Source organism: Centroberyx affinis, unplaced genomic scaffold, assembly GCF_046629955.1.
Source record: "Centroberyx affinis isolate AG114_WGS23_722 - 3 ecotype Tasmania unplaced genomic scaffold, CSIRO-AGI_Caff_v1 ptg006815l_1, whole genome shotgun sequence".
Classification (NCBI taxonomy): domain Eukaryota; kingdom Metazoa; phylum Chordata; class Actinopteri; order Beryciformes; family Berycidae; genus Centroberyx; species Centroberyx affinis.
Window position 1 is genome coordinate 26,522 of NW_027283458.1, and position 18,341 is coordinate 44,862.

The 18,341-nt window shown below is 42.1% G+C and overlaps 1 protein-coding gene across 1 annotated transcript; it reads right to left on the bottom strand.

Annotated features, from left to right (window-relative positions):
* Positions 1 to 573: 573 nt before the first annotated feature.
* rsf1b.1 (remodeling and spacing factor 1b, tandem duplicate 1) lies at positions 574 to 17,872 on the bottom strand. Its single transcript, XM_071513187.1, has 16 exons — positions 17,719 to 17,872; positions 15,414 to 15,505; positions 14,116 to 14,208; positions 12,403 to 12,608; positions 12,129 to 12,247; positions 8,872 to 11,771; positions 8,444 to 8,725; positions 8,084 to 8,188; positions 7,885 to 7,964; positions 7,735 to 7,789; positions 7,532 to 7,644; positions 7,331 to 7,398; positions 7,001 to 7,214; positions 6,103 to 6,332; positions 5,492 to 5,671; positions 574 to 3,993 (listed from the first exon to the last, which is right to left on the bottom strand). The coding sequence occupies exons 1-16, from the start codon at positions 17,870 to 17,872 to the stop codon at positions 3,371 to 3,373; spliced, it is 5,514 nt and encodes a 1,837-aa protein (XP_071369288.1). The 3' UTR covers positions 574 to 3,370.
* Positions 17,873 to 18,341: the final 469 nt, after the last annotated feature.

Genomic DNA, 18,341 nt, shown 5'->3' on the forward strand with positions numbered 1-18,341 from the left:
TTTTCCTATGCTCATGTTTCATTTTTACATCCAATTTAACATACCTCATGACTCAACTGAGGTAAATCTGTCAATACTAAATGTATTTGTATGTAGGATCCCAATGTAGACTGAACTAGTATTATTGTTTTCCAAATTCAAAAAAACAGATTATGGGAGCAGTGTATTCTCTAAAACAATAAACCAAGTGAAATCATACAGACTGTGACCACACGCAAATGAATACCAACAACCAGCCACCAATCTGCTTCTGAACACACAAAGTGGCCTGATTAACCATGTCAAAGCTCACACAAGACGAAGATAACATCAGGCTTAAAACCCATTTTATTATGACAAATGTACAAGATCAGATTCATAAGAAATAACGGTAAAGTTAACAAAAAAAAAAGGTAAGGAGCAGACGAAACACCGAAAGACCAATCTACAAGGATCTATACACAGCGGACAAGTTGTCTTTCCTCCCAGGTTCATGATGAGGTAAATGGGCAACTCTTTAACACTTCAGTCATTGGCACCAATCTCTCTCCCCCCCGCCCCCCCCTCCCTCCCTCCCTCTCTCTCTTAATCCCATCCCAGCCTTTATCTCTCCATTTAGATCATTCCCCTCTTATATCGGTCCATTCCTATGCAGCTCTTGCTACTGGTTATTTCATAACCGAGATACATATTAATGCGTTCTCGTCTTTGTGGAGAATAGAAAACGACGGTTACACACGGCACACGGACATCCAGGCTCCTCGACCCGCCGGAAAAACGGAAGTCAGTTCTTTCGATTTGCAGAACTGGGTTTGCTATATTCTGTCAAACTCGTCAAATAAAAGGTATTATTGTGTGTTGAAGCCTATATCCAAGATGTGTGCATTGCAAGCATCACCCATAGGACTTCATGTTGCCTTGGCAGTAATGATTTGGCCATAGTGAGTATCAAAACATGATGATAGACAAAGAATAGAGTGGTTCATCCTTTGTGAAAACCATGCCGAGACGAATTTACAAAGATATTTTACAAACGGGCTTCATTTTTTATTTTTTTTCAGATTCAACTGTCCTATATTATTTTCCGTGATATCTTCCCATTCCTCCCGGGCTTCTATTACATGCCTTTAGTAGGTCAGCTCATGCTTACCTATGCAGTTTGACTGCAAAAAGATGAGAACATCTTGTCTACTTCACAAGTCCTTCGGCAATAACACAACAGGTCAGGAGATATAGAAAGACATCCATCGAACATGCCAGTTTTCAGATTTCATTACAAAAAAAAAAAAAAACACTTGTGCCAATATTACTTTCCCTACAAAAGAAAACTATTAGAAACTCATGCAATCCCAAAGAATTGCCCAATATATTTTTCCATGATTAAAAAAAATGCCTCTAAATATATTACAGCAAAAACTACAGATATACACACAGACTGGTTCCAGCAGAGGTCGGTGTAGTCATTGGTTCATTTAGTTTTTTTTGTCCATATCCCCCCCCCTAACCAAAAATAGCATCCTGGTATATCACTCCAAAAAGAAATTATTCATCTGGTTTGAGGCCTTAAAGTCGGCGACTTACTGCAACCGGACCTGAAAATAAACTAGAGATTGAAAAAATAAAATCTGTGTGAACGGAAACATGGGTTTCATTAAGATTGGAGGTTGATTTGTACATATATATATACTGTATATATGCAGGAAGATCCAGTGGGGAAGTAAACCGTTCAATGCTTTATACGGATGGCAGTGGGTTAGAATAAAAAACAAAATAAATGGGGAGTTTTGGAACTGAGTGTTGTTTTAGTTAATAAAAGCCATGTGGTCGCAGGTTTGGAGCCTGCCCAGAGGGACAATGTACAGAGGAGATAAGCCACTTTACAGTTCGCTATAAGAGACAACAACAAATAGAGGTTTGGATATACAAAAAATACATTATTAGAAAAAAAACAAACACAAAAAGGTAAAATAAATGTTATAGACTAGATCTCAAAATTGGGAGGGACAGGAGGTTGAGAGCTGGAAGTATTTTTACTCTCTGAATGATTTTGTCTACCCCACTCCCTTTAAGGAGTCTAAACACCGGGAATTTCACCACTGATATCGATGGCAGCACACATATTTTAAAATAATTATATATGTATACAATATACAAAAGCTAGACTAACATTTAAAACAAAAAAAAAAAATACAAGGTGTATGGGACGGGATGCAGGGGGGGAGGGGGTGCATGCTCTTGCATTAGAGGTGAGGAGGGTTAGGTCTACTCTAGTTGGTCACATCTATACATTCACACCTTCATACACTGGGAAGGAGTGGAATATGTATATCCATGACAGCACGACAATTAAATATCTGGGGTATAAAAACAAAAGAAACGACTGGGCAAGTCCTCGGGAACGGTTTTCCGATTTCACCTACGTTTTAGGGTTAGCTTATCAAACGCGTGATCCGACAGGCCCGGATCATGTCAGAGAACCAATAAATAGTCTTGTCAGAAGCTTTCACGATTTAAATATCAAAAGCTGAGACGTATTTAAAGAGTAACTGAACTTCAAACCCAAATCTGTGGTGAAGCCTGACATCTAATGGTGAAAAAGTAGGGTACTGAACTGGCCATCTGCTATTGGCTGATCTTTGTACCAGGTGATGTCACCTTCTATAGAGTACAACAGGTGGTGACATCACCTGGCACCAAAGATCAGCCAATAGCATACGGCCAGTTCAGTACCTTACGTCAGGCTTCACCACAGATTTGGGTTTGGGGTCTGCTTACTCTTTAAGGGCTAAAACATTAAAACCATGATTCATTTTTAACAACTGAGTGTCAAGTCAAATATGGAATGACTTTGATGCCCGCCATATTCCACCCTCATAAAAATTTAAAAATTGTAGTCATGTTAAGCCTTCAGATAGACAATCTTCAACTATTTCCTACACAATAAAAGGTTCAATATTATACATTTTGATGCCATTTTTCCATACAAGTCGACTAGAGCACAGCCTCCATTGAGATTAGATCAGACAAATGTGGGCAAAATTTGTAGAAATCCATGATCTGACAAAATAACAGGAAAAAGAAAGGAAACGAGGATGTTTCGGGGATGATGAGCGGATTTACAAATCATCTGATCATTACCAACTATTACTGGTAACACAGCGCTAGGTTGAGTGATGTTCCACATGTTGATGTTCATTGTACAAATCCCACAGGGAGAGCAATAGACTGGTGACAGGGATCCAGTTCATACCGTTGTAGAGCTCGACGAGAACCGAGCTCCAGATGACACGAATAAAAAGGACAGTCGGTGGGGGAGGGAATAATAAAGTTAAGCAATATAAAAATACAATACCACAAAAAAATGAAACGGACACCATTTTTTGTTGTGTTTTTACAATTGTTCGTTATTGCAGACGTAGTCCACTAGGTCTGTGACTCCTAACAGGTCGTCCTCGTCCTCGTCCTGCGGCGCCATCTCCAGGGCCACCAGGCCGTTGGGCGCTATGGCAGCGGCTGGTGTGGCACTGATGTTTTTGGGTGGGTCCAGGTGCGTGATGAGGCCCGAGGCGCCGGCGCCGGGCCGGCTGATCAAGCCCTCCAGGCTCTTCATCGGGCTCTGTCCATTGGTGGGGGGCAACTCCACCAGATTATAGTCCAACGGGTTTGTTCCCTTCGCCGCAACGCCACCTCCCTCCTCCGCTTTTTCAGCCGCGCCTTTCTTTTCCTTCTCCTTCTCCTTCTCCTTCTCCTTCTCCTTCTCCTTCTCCTTCTCCTCTTCGTCGTCGTCCGAGTCGTCCGAGTCGATGCGGTTCACCCGTTTGCGGACGGGCCGGTCCTCCTCCTCGGATTCGTCCGAGTCGTCGCTGTCGCTGTTGTCGTCGTCCTCTTCGGAGGCTCTTCTGCGTTTCAGCGTGAGCCGCCGGCGCCGCTGCCGGGAATCTTCCTCCGAGGAGTCGGCTCTCCTCTTCACCCTCCGGTCCCTCGACTCCTCCTCAGAGTCTCTGGAGAAACTTGCTGCATGCAAGAACAAAATGTACAGATTCAGTGTGGCCATGACATTAAGACCCAGTTGATTAGCAGTTTATTTGGACGCCAGCGCATCTCAAGGCAGATGTTGCGGTGCATTTTGGATCCAAAAAGCTAAAACAGCGAAATTAATTCGATAAAAATAATGTCATCTGTAAGTTTTGTCGTTCAGATACTGTAGCAACATGAGAAATTTATACACACCGGACTAGAGCAGTAGCTGAAGGATAAATCTGACAGAGCTGAGCCCATTTTCTTACATCATACTATAAAGCAAGGAATCTCTGTCTGTATATGTGTCCTTCGAATATCTCGAGAACCATTCGTCCTGTTGCTGGGGACCCAAGGACGTGCAGTGTCGGATTGGACACGCGACACGTTCAATATTAATAAACTTTGAATAAACAAGCGAACAGCGCTCTGTGCAGCAGCGGGGCTCAAAGTAAGCGACTGGAAGCACAGTGTCGACTGTGAAGTTGTTTGGATGAGCGGTTCTCGAGAAAGCTGCAAGCAGCAATACAGGAGGCCAAGCAATCGGCCCGTTCCGAACAGGCATGCAGGGTTCCTACACATTTTCAATTAAAAAATTCCATACTTTTTCCAGACCTTGAAAGCTAGAATTATGTGTGTATCGGACCTGAACCACAACATTTTCCATACCTTTCCAGACATTTTCTCAAATTCCCAAACTATTCAAGACCTGGAAATGATCAAATTCATTTTTAATACTTTTCTAGACTTTCCAGACCTGCGTAGGAACCCTGGGCATGTTTTGAACGGGAACTGCACTAGTGTTAATAAAGATAATAAAAAGTTATGAGTACACTACAGAACACCGAAGTCTGCATTGTTTACATTTAATATGCCTAATAAAGAGGAATGGAAATATTAAAATTAATTTTGTCTCAAGTTGTCCCTTAAACTGCATCAATTGTAAACTTCAGTCATATATCCTGTATATTAGGGATGGGACGATATGCTTATATCACAATGATTCGATATGCGTTATGGGGTTTATGATTCGATACAATGACAACTAAGTGTGACTGTGCAGAATTCTGTTTATTTCTGAACCACAAATCTTTCTTGCGATGGCATTGGCTCGCTAGAATGAAAACAATTTAAAAATGTCATTACAAAGTGACAATAATATAATTTGGATGGAGAGCTTGTGAAATTGTGATGGTCAAGCGTCTCATTTGTGATTACTGCAGCAGAATAAAATGGAGCTAATTTATTTTTCTGCCCGATGATACTATAGGTATTGTCACATTTTTGTGTTGCAATATATTGAATATCGATATATCGTCCCATCCCTACTATACTGATAATGTGTGAAGTAGTAATACCCATAGTATTGACATCGAATCGTATTGTGAGGTCCTTGACAACAGCCAGACCTATTATGTATTGCGTTTTTCATGTTGACTGGCAGCAAAACTAATTCTGATGAAATATTCAGTCAACAGAATGGGGGTTGGCTGACCTTCGCTGTCGGAGCTGTCCAGGCGGCGGCGGGGTTTCACTTTGTCCCGGTTGGTTTCCGCCTGGGAGGCCTCCGACTCGGACGTCTCGCAGTAGTTCACCTGCTTCTTCTGACTCCGCCGAGACCGCCGTCGGCTCATATCCAGATCACTGTCGCTGTACTCACTGGAGCCTTCGGTCACTGCACATACACACACACACACAGCGATGGGTTACAAATATCCCACAACAACCTACAACAGATACACTGACTGATGTAATCGCAATCAATCAAGAAAATATAAAGACTAGGGTCGGGCCGATGCGGGTTTTTTGAAGGCTGATACTGATATTTTTGGATTGACTGTCAATAGACAATATTTTGCGCTGCTATTTGACATCTTTACATTTGACCATTTTCGTGCCAAATATTTCCAAGGATTTAGTGTTTCCTGATGCTCTTATTCAGTGATTTCTTCATGTTTCTTAACTGGTTTAAAGAAGAGAAGGTCAATTACGGCAAAGAGCGCAGACAAGTCAAGACACGCTTAGCTAAAGTTACAAGGACTACAATCGGATTGATGTATCAGGCAAACGCATATCAGACCAACCCTAATTAATACTTCTTTGTACCCATTTCGTCCTCGTCGTCGTCCTCGTCGCTCTCTTCCTCTTCGTCGTCCGAGTACCCTCTGGGTCTGCGTCGCCGTCGGGAGCTTCTCCGTCGTTTTGACGGCCTCTTGGTCCGCGAGGATTTGCGGTGCCCGCCGCCGCCTTTGCTGCCGAAGTCGCTGTCGTTGGAGTCCGCCTCCGTCTCGCTCTCGGCGCCGTTGTCCGATACCACAAACTCTTCCTCCTCCGAGCTGCATCCGGTCGTGAAAAGGTTGTGTCGTGAAAAGATGTGCGACCAACATATACAAATAAAACCATATCTTCTCCCACCTAACCTTCACTCCAACTTTCACATCTTCATTTAAAGAGTAACTAAACCCCAAACCCAAATCTTTGGTGAAGCCTGACACCTAATGGTGAAAAGTAGGGTACTGAACTGGCCTTCTCCTATTGGCTGGTCTTTGTGCCAGGTGATGTCACCACCTGTTGTACTCTATAGAGCAGTGGTTCCCAACCCAGTCCTCAAGGACCCCCTGTCCTGCAAGTTTTTATTCCATCTTTACTCTTGCACACCTGATCCCAATGGGGCCTACACACTTCCATGCTGCTCTGTTCAGGTAGATCTGTCTCTACCAATCAGCATTAAGACCTTAACTGGATCAGGTGCGCAAGAGTAGAGCTGGAACCAATACTTGCAGGAAAAGGGGTCCTTGAGGACTGGGTTGGGAAACACTGCTATAGAGGGTGACATCACAGGGCACAGAGACCAGCCAATAGCAGATGACCAGTTCAGTACCCTACTTTTCACCCTTAGGTGTCAGGCTTCACCACAGATTTAGGTGGGGTTTAGTTACTCTTTAATAGTGGAATTTAACTCTACTGTCTGTCTATCTGACTGCAGGGTTAGGTCTAGTCCTACCTGTCACTGAGGCGAAACTCGTCCTCGCTCTCCTCCTCGTCCACGGTGCTGTCGCTGTCCAGGTCGTTGAGACGCCGGCGTTTTTTCCGGCGCTGGCCGACGTTGGGCCGTGGCGGGCGGCCGTTCTCCTTGCCCTCCTCCCCTTGGAGAATGGTGGAAATATCCTTTCCTCTGTGGCCCGTGATGTTGGCCATGTCTTTTCCCCGGCCGGCTCCTGCGGAAAAGAAAAAAAAAAAAAAAGACAACCCTCATCATTACCTTTGATGGAACGGATCATAAATTTCATTAGCATTTTCACATATGTACAACAGAGTAAGATTCATGTCCTACCTCCACCCTCTGCTTCTTTGATGTCCTCTTCAATAGCCTCCTCAATAGCCTCATCAAATTCATCAAATCTGTAAAAATAACATTAGCATAGATTAGAATCCACTTTGCTGGGTGGTTGACCACATAGGTACTTCTAAACCCCACGTTACTGCACCATTAAACAATAAAATCATTAAACGGCGTCTCTCTCAGCGCACAGACCTGTAGCTAATGGTTTTCTTAGCCCTCGTAGATCTTCGGCCCCAGCTCTTGCTTCGCTTCACTTCTTTCTTCTCTTTTAATATTGGCTTCTGCTTTTCCTCTTCTACCTCGACCTATGAGAAACGGGAAATTGTCACCCTCCAAAGAGAAATGTGGCCCCGTTGCTGTCCCCGGCTATAAACATACGACCCCACCATACTTACCGAAGGCGTGATGATGTTTTCAACACTGATTCCAACGTAAACTAGGCGCTCTTTCCTGGAGGAGAAGATAAACATTGAGGAAACTCAATATCATCAAGAAATACAACTCTGAAGTTGCACAATTTTACGTTTCATGTCAAAAGATCTCACCTTCTTTCAGCCCGTTCCTTCTTTTTCAATGCGGCGTCCAGGTTTTGGAGTTGCTCTTCCAATTTGTCACAGAGCTGCTTCTACAGAGGGAATTTACAAGAGGGCACGCATTAATGAAACAAGTCATCATCGGTGTAGACAGGTTATTTTCTGATTTAATTTTCCATGTGATGTCTCCAACTATTTGGCTGGTACGTACATGTTGACATGGCGGGCAGAACCATTCCCCGTCAGGGATGATCATGAGAGGCGGCCTCAGGCAGGCTGTGTGGTAGCCGCTATCACACGAATCGCACAGTAAGATCTAGGAAAGAGATGTTGAAGAATGTTTATGTTGGTAGTGGTAAGTTATGGAATGCATTTCACAATGCACTCAAGTAATTGGACAGTTACACTGTTATTTGGCTCCATACTACTTGGGCAGGAGTAGAAGTTTACTGTGCATCACAATGTCAATGTGATTATATTAATAGTTTAATTGCAACACTCATTCTTCAAATCAACATGACACAGGCTAATGTGATTCTACAATGTTAATGGAGATTCTGATGGGACCCACTAGCTCGGGGTGATTGGGGAGGCCACAATGTTTGCAGGGGTCGTCGTTTGGAGGTAGGTCGTCGTCCGAGGAGGTCGAAGAGTCGGAGCTTCGTCTTTCTCTGTTCCGGTTCCTCCTCTTCCTGCTTCTCTCGACCTTGTAGTCCTCGTCGCTGTCGTCTTCTTCCTCGCTCTCCTCCTCGTCGCTGGATTCGTCGTCGCTGTTGTCGTCGTCGTCTTCGGAGCCTTTCTTTTTACGCCGCGTCCGCGTGTTGGACCACCGGATCTTCCGTCGCTTTCTCCCCTGAAACGAGCATGACATGTTGACTTCCAGTAGAGAAAACTGGTGTACAGAAAGTGCTTACTACCCCCAATAGATAGCCAACTACTACTTTGATACAATGTGCTTTGAAAACGGTATAAATATTGCCACCTACTGAGCAATCTTACCTTAGATTTAGGTTGGCCCTCCTGATCAACCTTTTTCTCTCTTGGTTTCTTTTGAACAGGTTTCACCTCCTCCTCCTCCTCCTCCTCATCTTCCTTTTCTTTCTCACCCAGGTCGTCCTCACGCTTCTCAACTGGTGGTGCAGCCTGCAATTTCTCTAGTCTCCTGTCCTGGATCTCCACTGCTTTCGGAGTAGGTCTGGAGATCCTTGGTGACCGTCGGAGGGATCTCCCCGCATTTGTGTCGGACTCCGAATCCCCTTGCCTCTCCTCTCTCTGGAGCTCCGCTCTCCTTCGGTGGGCCAGGGCCTTGATTTTCAGACGAAGACCCTCATCCTGGACTTCAGATGGAGCATCGCCACCATCTGCCTCCTTCTCTTTCGTTGCAGAATCCCCTTCTTCGCTCTTGCCTTTGCTCTCCTCTTCTGTCTCCTTGTTGCCTTTGCTCTCCTCTTCTGTTTCCTTGTTGCCTTTGCTCTCCTCTTCTGTCTCCTTGTTGCCTTTGCTCTCCTCTTCTGTTTCCTTGTTGTCCGTAAGCTTATCAGCGTCTGGTTCTTCGCTTGCGTTCGGATGGCCAGATTTCTCAGTTTCGGTTGAGGTTTCACCATCCTTATGAGTGTGTTTGTCCTCCTTTGTTTCGTCTGTTTTAGTGTATTCATCTGTTGTGATATCCTCTTTACTTTCTTTGTCTTGACATGGATGCTTTTCACTTTCATTCTTGGGGCTTTCTTTGTCCGTGTCCTTTTCGCTTTCCTTGCCTGCCTCCTTGTCCGCATCTTTTTCACTTTCTTTTGTAGATGGGCACTCCGGCTCATTTTTATTAGGCTGCTCTTCAGACACTTTTTCCTGTTCTTTTTCTGCTCTCTCAGGTTTTTTATCAGTTTCTTCTGAGTCATTTTTCTTCTCAACAGGGCCGGGTGGTTTATCTTTCTCTTCAGATGCCTCCGTCTTCTTATGTGCAGCCGATTTCCCTTTGATTTTGTCATCCTCCTGTGGCTTTGCCGGATCGTCTGTAACGGTTGTCGCCTCTGCCTCCACAGGCCTGGGTGTACAGTCGCTTATCTTAGCAACATCATTTACCTCACTGTCCTCACAGTTGACAGTTTTCTCTCTGTCTTCCCTAAGGACAGGCTTTTCCTTATCTTCGGTGTTGACTATCTCAGAGTCGACACCAGCTGCCACAGTTTTCTCCTCCACAGTGGGAGACTTCTCTGCATCTTTGAGGCTGTCACATTTCTCCGTAGGTTTACATGACTCCGATTTCTCTGCCTTTTTAATAACAGAGGATTCCACTGTCTCTTTAGTGTTGAATGTTTTTTCTGAATGTTCATTGATTAATGGTTTATCTACCTTTTTTATGACTGAAGAATTGTGTGTCTCTTCAGGGGGGTCTGGGCTCTCTGTATCATTACTCGGTTTTAGTATTTCTGTCTTTTTAATGACAGATGGCGATACGATCTTTTCAGAATCATCAGACTTCTCTGCGGGATCTCTGTCTACGGACGGCGTCTCTGTTTTTTTAATCACTCCTTGCGTCTCTTTAATTGTAGAGTTGTCTGGTTTGTCTGCAATGGGCGCAGGTGTCCCCATTTCTTTAGCACTGACAGTTTCTCCGTGTTTAGACTCTGCTACATTTTCTGTGATTTCTGCCAAGTTTGGTTTTGAAGTCTGATTCGACGCCGATTTATCCTCGTCTTTAGAGCCCGGTTTTTCGTCCGATTTTTCAGAATCATTTGATTTAACCTCTTTGGACGCAATTTCATGATTTGAATCTAGGTTCTCTGACTCGGACGTTGAGGATTTATCCGTTTCTTTTAATGTGGATGTCTTGTCTACTGTACGATCCACTTTTGCATCTATTGTTTCGGATTTGTTCATCTTTCTGTGCTCTTCGTGATCCGAGGACTTCACAAGTGCATTATTTACATCCTTAGATAAAGGCGGTGACTCAGTTATTAGAGGTGAGGATGCCTTTGGAAGTTTGACAGGTGCGTCTCTCCCCTCCGGTGCTGTAGTGCTTTCCTTTTCTCCCTTCACATCTAGGGCTTTTTTCTCCAAGTCTGCTTGATGTGACATGCCTACCTCCACTGACTTCTCTGTATTGCAAGCCCCATCTTTTTTATCTTTTATGCCATCCTCGTCTATGGATGGCACTTTCTTCTCGCTGGCTTCTGCAGCTTTACTTTCACCTGCAATTAGTTTAGTTGGCTGCTCTTTTCCATCGGCAGACTTCCCCTGTATCTCGGTCTCTTCATTTGACTCGCAGAGAGTACTGCGGAAACCTTTCTCCGTTGCGTGCTGGGCCTCGCCATTAACATGATCGTTCACACTTTTCTTTGTCTCTTTCTTTGTCTCTTCAGAAATCTCGCTAACTTTAGGGGGTTCCTTGACCTGAGGAACAGAAGGATTTTGCACAATAATGCTGCCGGCACTACTTTTGTCAAAGTCCTCACTAAGTTTCATCCCTCTTTTTTTCAAGGGGATTTTGGCCTGCTGGTCGTTCTTCATCGTCCGCTGGAGCTCCTCTGCAGTGTTTCTCTTGGCCTCCTCTGCTTGTTCTGCCTTCAGTGATATGCAAGATTTCTCGGAGATGGGTGCTGGTTCACTTGCTGCTGCGCTTGTTTTACTGTCTGATACATCCATTGGCTCCTCTTTGATGGTCAGGGCATTTGTAATGACACTGTCGTCCACAACAAGCTTTTCTGATTGGGGGGCAGCTTCCGATTCAACTTTGCCATCTTTGATGCCGTTCTGTGGTGATTTGGCCTCGGCAGCGTCTGATTTTGAGCTGTCTTTCTGTCCTAGTTTTTCGTTGCTCTCCGTCTTTGTTGAGACTGAGAAAGCAGCATCTTTGGAGTCTTTGTCTTCTTCATCTGTTGTATCCTCAGTCTTTTTAACTCCATCTGTAAGAAAAATGAGGATCCACTGTTACATTTTTTATAGAGTATACCACTATATTCAGGAGACATGTAGGCTTAAAACTAACAGACTGATTTACTGATTTATGATCCTGTCTAACTCAGTGTTTCGAGCATGGGTAGATGGGTACAACATGGCACTAATGCTGCAATGATTAGGAGTGTGATTCTCACAGAGGCCAACCATACTAAGAATCTATGAATAACAGTACTTGTAAGACCTTTTGGGGGGGAAAACTACCAAAAAATGGCACATTATGACAAAAGAAAAATGTGAAAACTGGAAAAATATCTGTAACAACAAACAATGCTTATAATGCTTATTATAATTCACTACATTACCTTCTTCCGCGTCCTTTGTGTTCCCTTCACCGTCAGGCTCTTGCTCTTTCTTTGTCAAAAGTGCAGGGTCAATTTGTGTCTTCAGCAGAGCCAGAATCTCAGCCAAGTCGTTCCTGTCTCTACATGGAGAAAAGGGTGGATGAATGTAAACACTCACTTTTCAGATTAATTAACAGTCTACCAGCCATGTTAGAGAGCATCAGCATTTCAATCTCAATTTCATGTCACAGTGTCAACAACATCTTTCTTGAATTAAAATAGCGTGTCTGCTTACTTGACAATGCACTTCCAAGATGACCCGTCCAAGTCGTCCTGTTCCTCCACATAGACCCGCACATTGTTGTCTTGGTCCAGTTGAAACCAGTACATCTGGCCGTCTTTGTCCCGGCCGATCGGCTGCAGCCGCATCTTATCGGGATCCTCCTCATTGATGGCAGTTTTGAACTTAACATTTTCATCAAACTGGCACTCGCACAGATACTGGAGAAAACAAATGGCATAAAATGTTGCATGATACTACTGTTTTTTACCAGTTTATAAAGCATACAACACTCTGAGGTCATCTATGACAAGTGGTACATAATCATCTCCACTAGTTCTTACAGGTAAAATGCATCATTCCTGAGTTCTGGGAGTGAAATGACTGAGAGATCACTGCCATTGTTGCTGCTTACAAACACAGGCTAGATAGTTACAAGCAAATTGACAAAGGTGTGATTGAAAATGTGATTCTAAGTATGATCTTGAGGTTATTGTGAAGGAAATTCACATACAGCAACAAAGTGGAGGAACACAACGTGTAGCCAGCTTAGTTTAACAGATAAACAGCTACTTAGCAAGTCATTATATTTCTACTAGCAACAGAACATTTAGCTAGCAGATAACTGAACTAGAAACAAAGGTAGTAGCACACTTTGATTAAGGTGGCCACCTAGTTTTATTTATTGTCATTACGCTTGTCCATTACCTGCACAACATGAAAACTTTTTTTTTATTATAAAAGCTTATGGGAAATTATTAACTTTTTTCTCGTGGACTTGTTGGAAGTCATTTTGCAGTTTTTGAAGGTTATAAAAGGAGGCACATCTGTTGTACGTTTTTCACTTAATTCAAAATTAGTTTTCAAAAACAGGAATGAAAGAATGACAATTATTTTTAGTATTCTGTCTATCAGATTGCCTAATTTGTGACAACAATATACATCTTTCACTGCGTTTGTCCATCATCAGCCATAAAGCATTGTCGATAGCCCGGGTCAACTTGACATCAGGAAATACATTAAATACCTTATGATTTCATAATGTCTGCACTAAAAGGGCTCATGTATAGCAGTACTTTAGGAAATGAGTGTACAAGAGCACATTCTTTACATCTGAGCTTGCATCAGTCAGCAGTCAAAGGGCTGTAGTCCTTGGCCTGAGGTTTTCCAGTTTCCATCCTCACTCTTCATAAAAATCAAAACAATTACTTCCTCTTATCCAGCGTGTCCAATAGAATCCCTTCCTCTCTGATGAAATCACTGCCAAAAATGGCCTGAGGTCTGCCACATTAAATTGAGAAGTATTGACAATTCTGCCAGTAATTATAACCAGAAGTTTCACTGTTATGTTATCCACACTGAATTTGTCTCAGCAACCAGTTCTTCTCCCCCGTTTTCTTTAGTTATTTCATTCTATGCTTTTTTTTTTTTTTTTTTTTTTTTTAAGTTTGCTATTTGATTTTTTTTTTTAGCTCACTGTTCTTGTTATCATTTCTATATTGCTATGGTCACTTTATCTTTCTTTCTTTTGATTTAATGTTATTAAATTGTAATTTTTGTTTTACATTGTTTTTCGTGCTTTGAAGCGTCTTTGAGTACCTTGAAAGATCTTTCTCTCCTCACTCTCCAGTCCCTGTATACTGTGACTTCAACCAAATAAAAACAATTAAAATGCTTAGAGAAGGCAGACTGGCCATTATAAAGTTCAACAAAACTCTGTGTGCTTACTTTAAGGATTCCTGTCTTGCACTCCACCGTCATCTCCTTGTATCCTTTTTTTTCGAGTTCCCATGCCCAAGTAGCGTTGAACTCCTGGCATATCTGCAAGGAATGTTGCATTAGAAGTGAAATTACATCAACAAATGACTGCATTGGCAGAACTGCTTGTACAAAGTCTAATTCTTCATTAGGGCAAACAATGCACCCATGATGTATTCATATTTTTCAAGGCCTATGTATTACACAGATACAAAAAAAAAAAAAACTACACGGTGACATTCTCTCAAATGAAGTTCATGAAAATAAAATAATAATTATTGGAACGCTGCTTGAATATATATCATGACTTTTTACCCACAGGTAAGTGATGTCAAACAACTTCAAACAACTGTCCAGTGTGCATGCTAATGCTTTAGCATACTGTATGTTGAGTGATAGTAGGCGATTAGCATTATTCAACGTGTGAAGATAGATAAACCTTTTAGTAAACCAAAGTTGGCATTGGTATTTATTCTTTGGCCTCATTCATAACTACTAAAAACAAAATCTCAATCTTCATCATTAGTGAAGTCCATTACGAATCAAGAGTGCAAACAAATTTTAGCTGTCTGGCGAACTTCGCAAACTTCCTGTGTAAACAAAACAAGCTACACTCAAAGTCTTGCGGGAAGAGAGATCTTCTGCCACCTTTTTGTCAAATTCTAAGTCTATTCTACCAGTCCCCTGAGCAGCAGGTGTAGATGTGCATCATTAAAATGAACTAACCATGGACCAAACTCCCAAATAGTGGAGGTAGACCTTTACACAATTCGATCTCTGAGGCTGACAGCACCTAAACACTAGTCACATATGATTACTCATACACTTAACTTTCATAGGCAACAAAACAGGTTTTTACTAGGGTTAGACCAATAGATCTGTAAAAATGGGATCTGGTCCAGTCAGTGTCGTCCACCTCTGATAAGATGCAGTTTGAGTGATTACACATTTATTGTAGAATTGATCAATAGTACACTGGTTGTCTATGGGAAGACCTTAACCTAAACTGATTCTAATGAGACATTTTGATCACATTTCACACAACTATGCATCAGTATGTTTTAATTATGATTATGGATTTCACTGAAGAGTTTTGGTCCACCATGGTCTAAATGCTGTAAAATTCCAGGAAAACACTTAACATTTGTAATTTTTTTGGTATGAGAATGGTCAAATTTAAAGATACCGAATATCGGCAAAACCCTATGTTTGCACAGTAGCAGCACTCGCACATGTATAATTACAAATACAAAACTGTAAGCATTTACCTTGACTAGATGCTTCTCCCATCTCTCTGCTGACACCGACTTGCCGATCTTCCTCAGCAACTTCACGTGAAGATCCACCAGGAGCTTGGGAACTGAGGGTAGATGAGGAACAAAATGCAGAGTTACTACAATCCTCTAAAACACACTTTAGAGACAGCCGCGTGTCACTCGAGCATGCATGGAGTTTCACTTTGCTACCTGTCAAATGATCTCAGTCAAATTCCCAGTGTTTCCTTGTTTGTGAGAGGCAGAGGTAATACTGACAGTGAAATCAATATCAGTTATCAATATCAATTATCCTTTTATTGCCATTGAAGTTTGTTTTGTCTTAGTATGTTTTCCAGTTCAACTGCCTTTGCTTGTCATCTTGATTTGTCTCACTTTATTTTTTGCTTCTTTTGAGGCAAGATTTAAGATGCAATATGTCACGGGGGAATCTTCCCCCATGGAGGTTTTAGTGAAAATAAAATCATTATGTTAATCAATTCTCCAAAATCTAAAAGCTATGCTGCAGTACCAAAGTCAGCAATTGGAAAAGGCGGATAGCATAGGTCAAATTGAATGGTCCAAAACACTACAGATCCATTTAGAAGAAGATGGTTACATTAAAAAGAAACATTTGCCATTAGGAGGCTGCTGGTAGCCAAAGCATCATACTTTACAGTGAAGGCATACATAATTAGCTTTGCATGTAAAAGGTAGAAATAAGTGACATTTCATAATGAGTTTCACTTTTACGTCTGCAATCAGCAGTGAAAATCTCACATAGCAAAACTCTACGTGAAAAAGCCAGGGCTGTGTAGATTGTAGTCCTAGCCCGTATGGGGAGAACTGTATGCTAAACTCCATTGGAAAATCTCGCAACTTTATGCTGCTTTGCTAATCGGCAAAAGTACACTCCTCGTAAAACATGACTGAAGACCATTTATGAACCGTTTCAAGCCACTCTTGAATTCGGCATACAGCTAATACGCCAAGCAGCTGTTCTGTCAACTTTTATAACCGTTATTGCCAAAATCTTCTTCCACCAAAATACACCGCAATGGACGGTGGAGAGGAGTGTGAACCAGTTATAAAAGCTGGACTTTTAATGAATCAAGCGCTGCTTGGTGATTCAGATATGCCAAATTTGTTAATACACACTAACGACTCAGAAGACGTCTTACATGATGTTAGGTTTGCCGATAAGCAAGGCAAAATCAAATTGATATATTTTTTAATTAAGTTTGACATAACGGTAGGTAACGGCACGTATCGGAGCTGTAGTCCCTGCAGTAGTGTACTTCTTTAATGTGACCACTGAAAATAATGTCGTTGAAAATTTAATGAAACGAAAATAATATCAACAGGTTGATGCTTAAACACGTGGAAGATGGACACATTGCGCCAGTTCATTTCAATGGAGCAGCTGAATGCGAGGCGTAAATTACAAGATACTCAATCAGGAAGACTTCAGATGGGGACGCGCATGCGCAAAGCACCGAGAGCGAAAAGCTGCGTCAAGTCAGCTAGTGCCAGCGACAAAAAACGGAAGTTAAGCGATTTTTGCCTTCAAAATACAGGTAGGAAATTTCCCACTATTGGAAAAACAAAAGAACAGTTAAGTACTGGGATATACATAACAAGAAAAATGTCTCAGGGATAGTCAGAGGAATCATCAGATTCAATATATAGTGAAACTACAACTATTTAAAGATACTAAAACTAAAATGTTATGTGAAAGATTGCATTCCTCAACAAAGTTTTACTTTGAAACTTATAACCGGAAGTCCGATTTTTATTCTGTATGGCTTGACACTGGTCGAGCGGACCACTATATGCCAAAATATTGTAACTGTAAATAAAGTGCACAATTGCGTGCCTATCTCACGCAGTGCCATAATTCCCGATTGAGTATCTAAAATCACAATGTTTTCGCCAAATCCACAACAAAATCATCCTCCCTGTTATCACTGTTATCAACGCACATTTCTTTCTGTGTTGTATTACAACGAGTCCAAAAGCAGATAAAGGCTGCTTGGAAAAAAATTAAGCCTAATTTAAAAGCTCAAAACTGCGAGAAAACCTCGAATAATTCGGCCACTTGACACCTGAAAAATCATAAAATGATGCATGTGCACATTTTCCACTTCGAATTGTAGCTCTGGGACGCCGGTAAATTATATTTAAGTAAACAACAAGGTTAGAAAACCACACAATAACACACAACTAGCTAGCTGCTAGCCTGCTAGCTCGGTAGCACTATCGTTAATGCAATGGTGAAGTCTCTCCTCCCCGTTAGCAGTTTGGTGTTTTTCTGCCCTACCTGAGGATGTGTCCTGCAGGTATCGCTCCAGCTGAGGAAAGGTGAGCTCCGGTAAGTCCAGCAGGGCTCCATAACGCTCCAGGAAAGAGCAGATAACGGCGTAACTTGGACACAAACCGGGGGAAGAACTCGCCGTTGCCGCCGAAGCAGCCATCTTTTCCACACCAGTGTCAAGCTAGCCGGAACAAAATATACGACTTCCGGTGACAACTTTCAAAATAAAACCGTTATAAAACTGTTGTTTTGGGTAATACAAAGTGCAAAGGGGGGAAAAATGTGTTTAAGAATGAAAGTAACTTTTGACATCACATAATCATCTAGAGTTTAGAATCATCTAGAAAACATAAAGTCCAAGATGGATGCAGGTGGTGTTGTAGGAGCTGTTTTTCTTGATTAAAAAAAAAAAAAGCTTTCGATACAGTAAACCATCAGGTTTTGATGGCCAAATTGTCTCATTTTAACCTTTCACTGAGCACTATGAAATGCATATAATCATATCTTGTATATAGAAAACAGTGTGGTAGAGTAAACAACACCACATCTGCAACTTCTGATAATACTCTTGGTGTACCTCAAGGTTCGGTTCTGGGGCCTTTGTTGTTTAGTCTTTATATAAGATACCT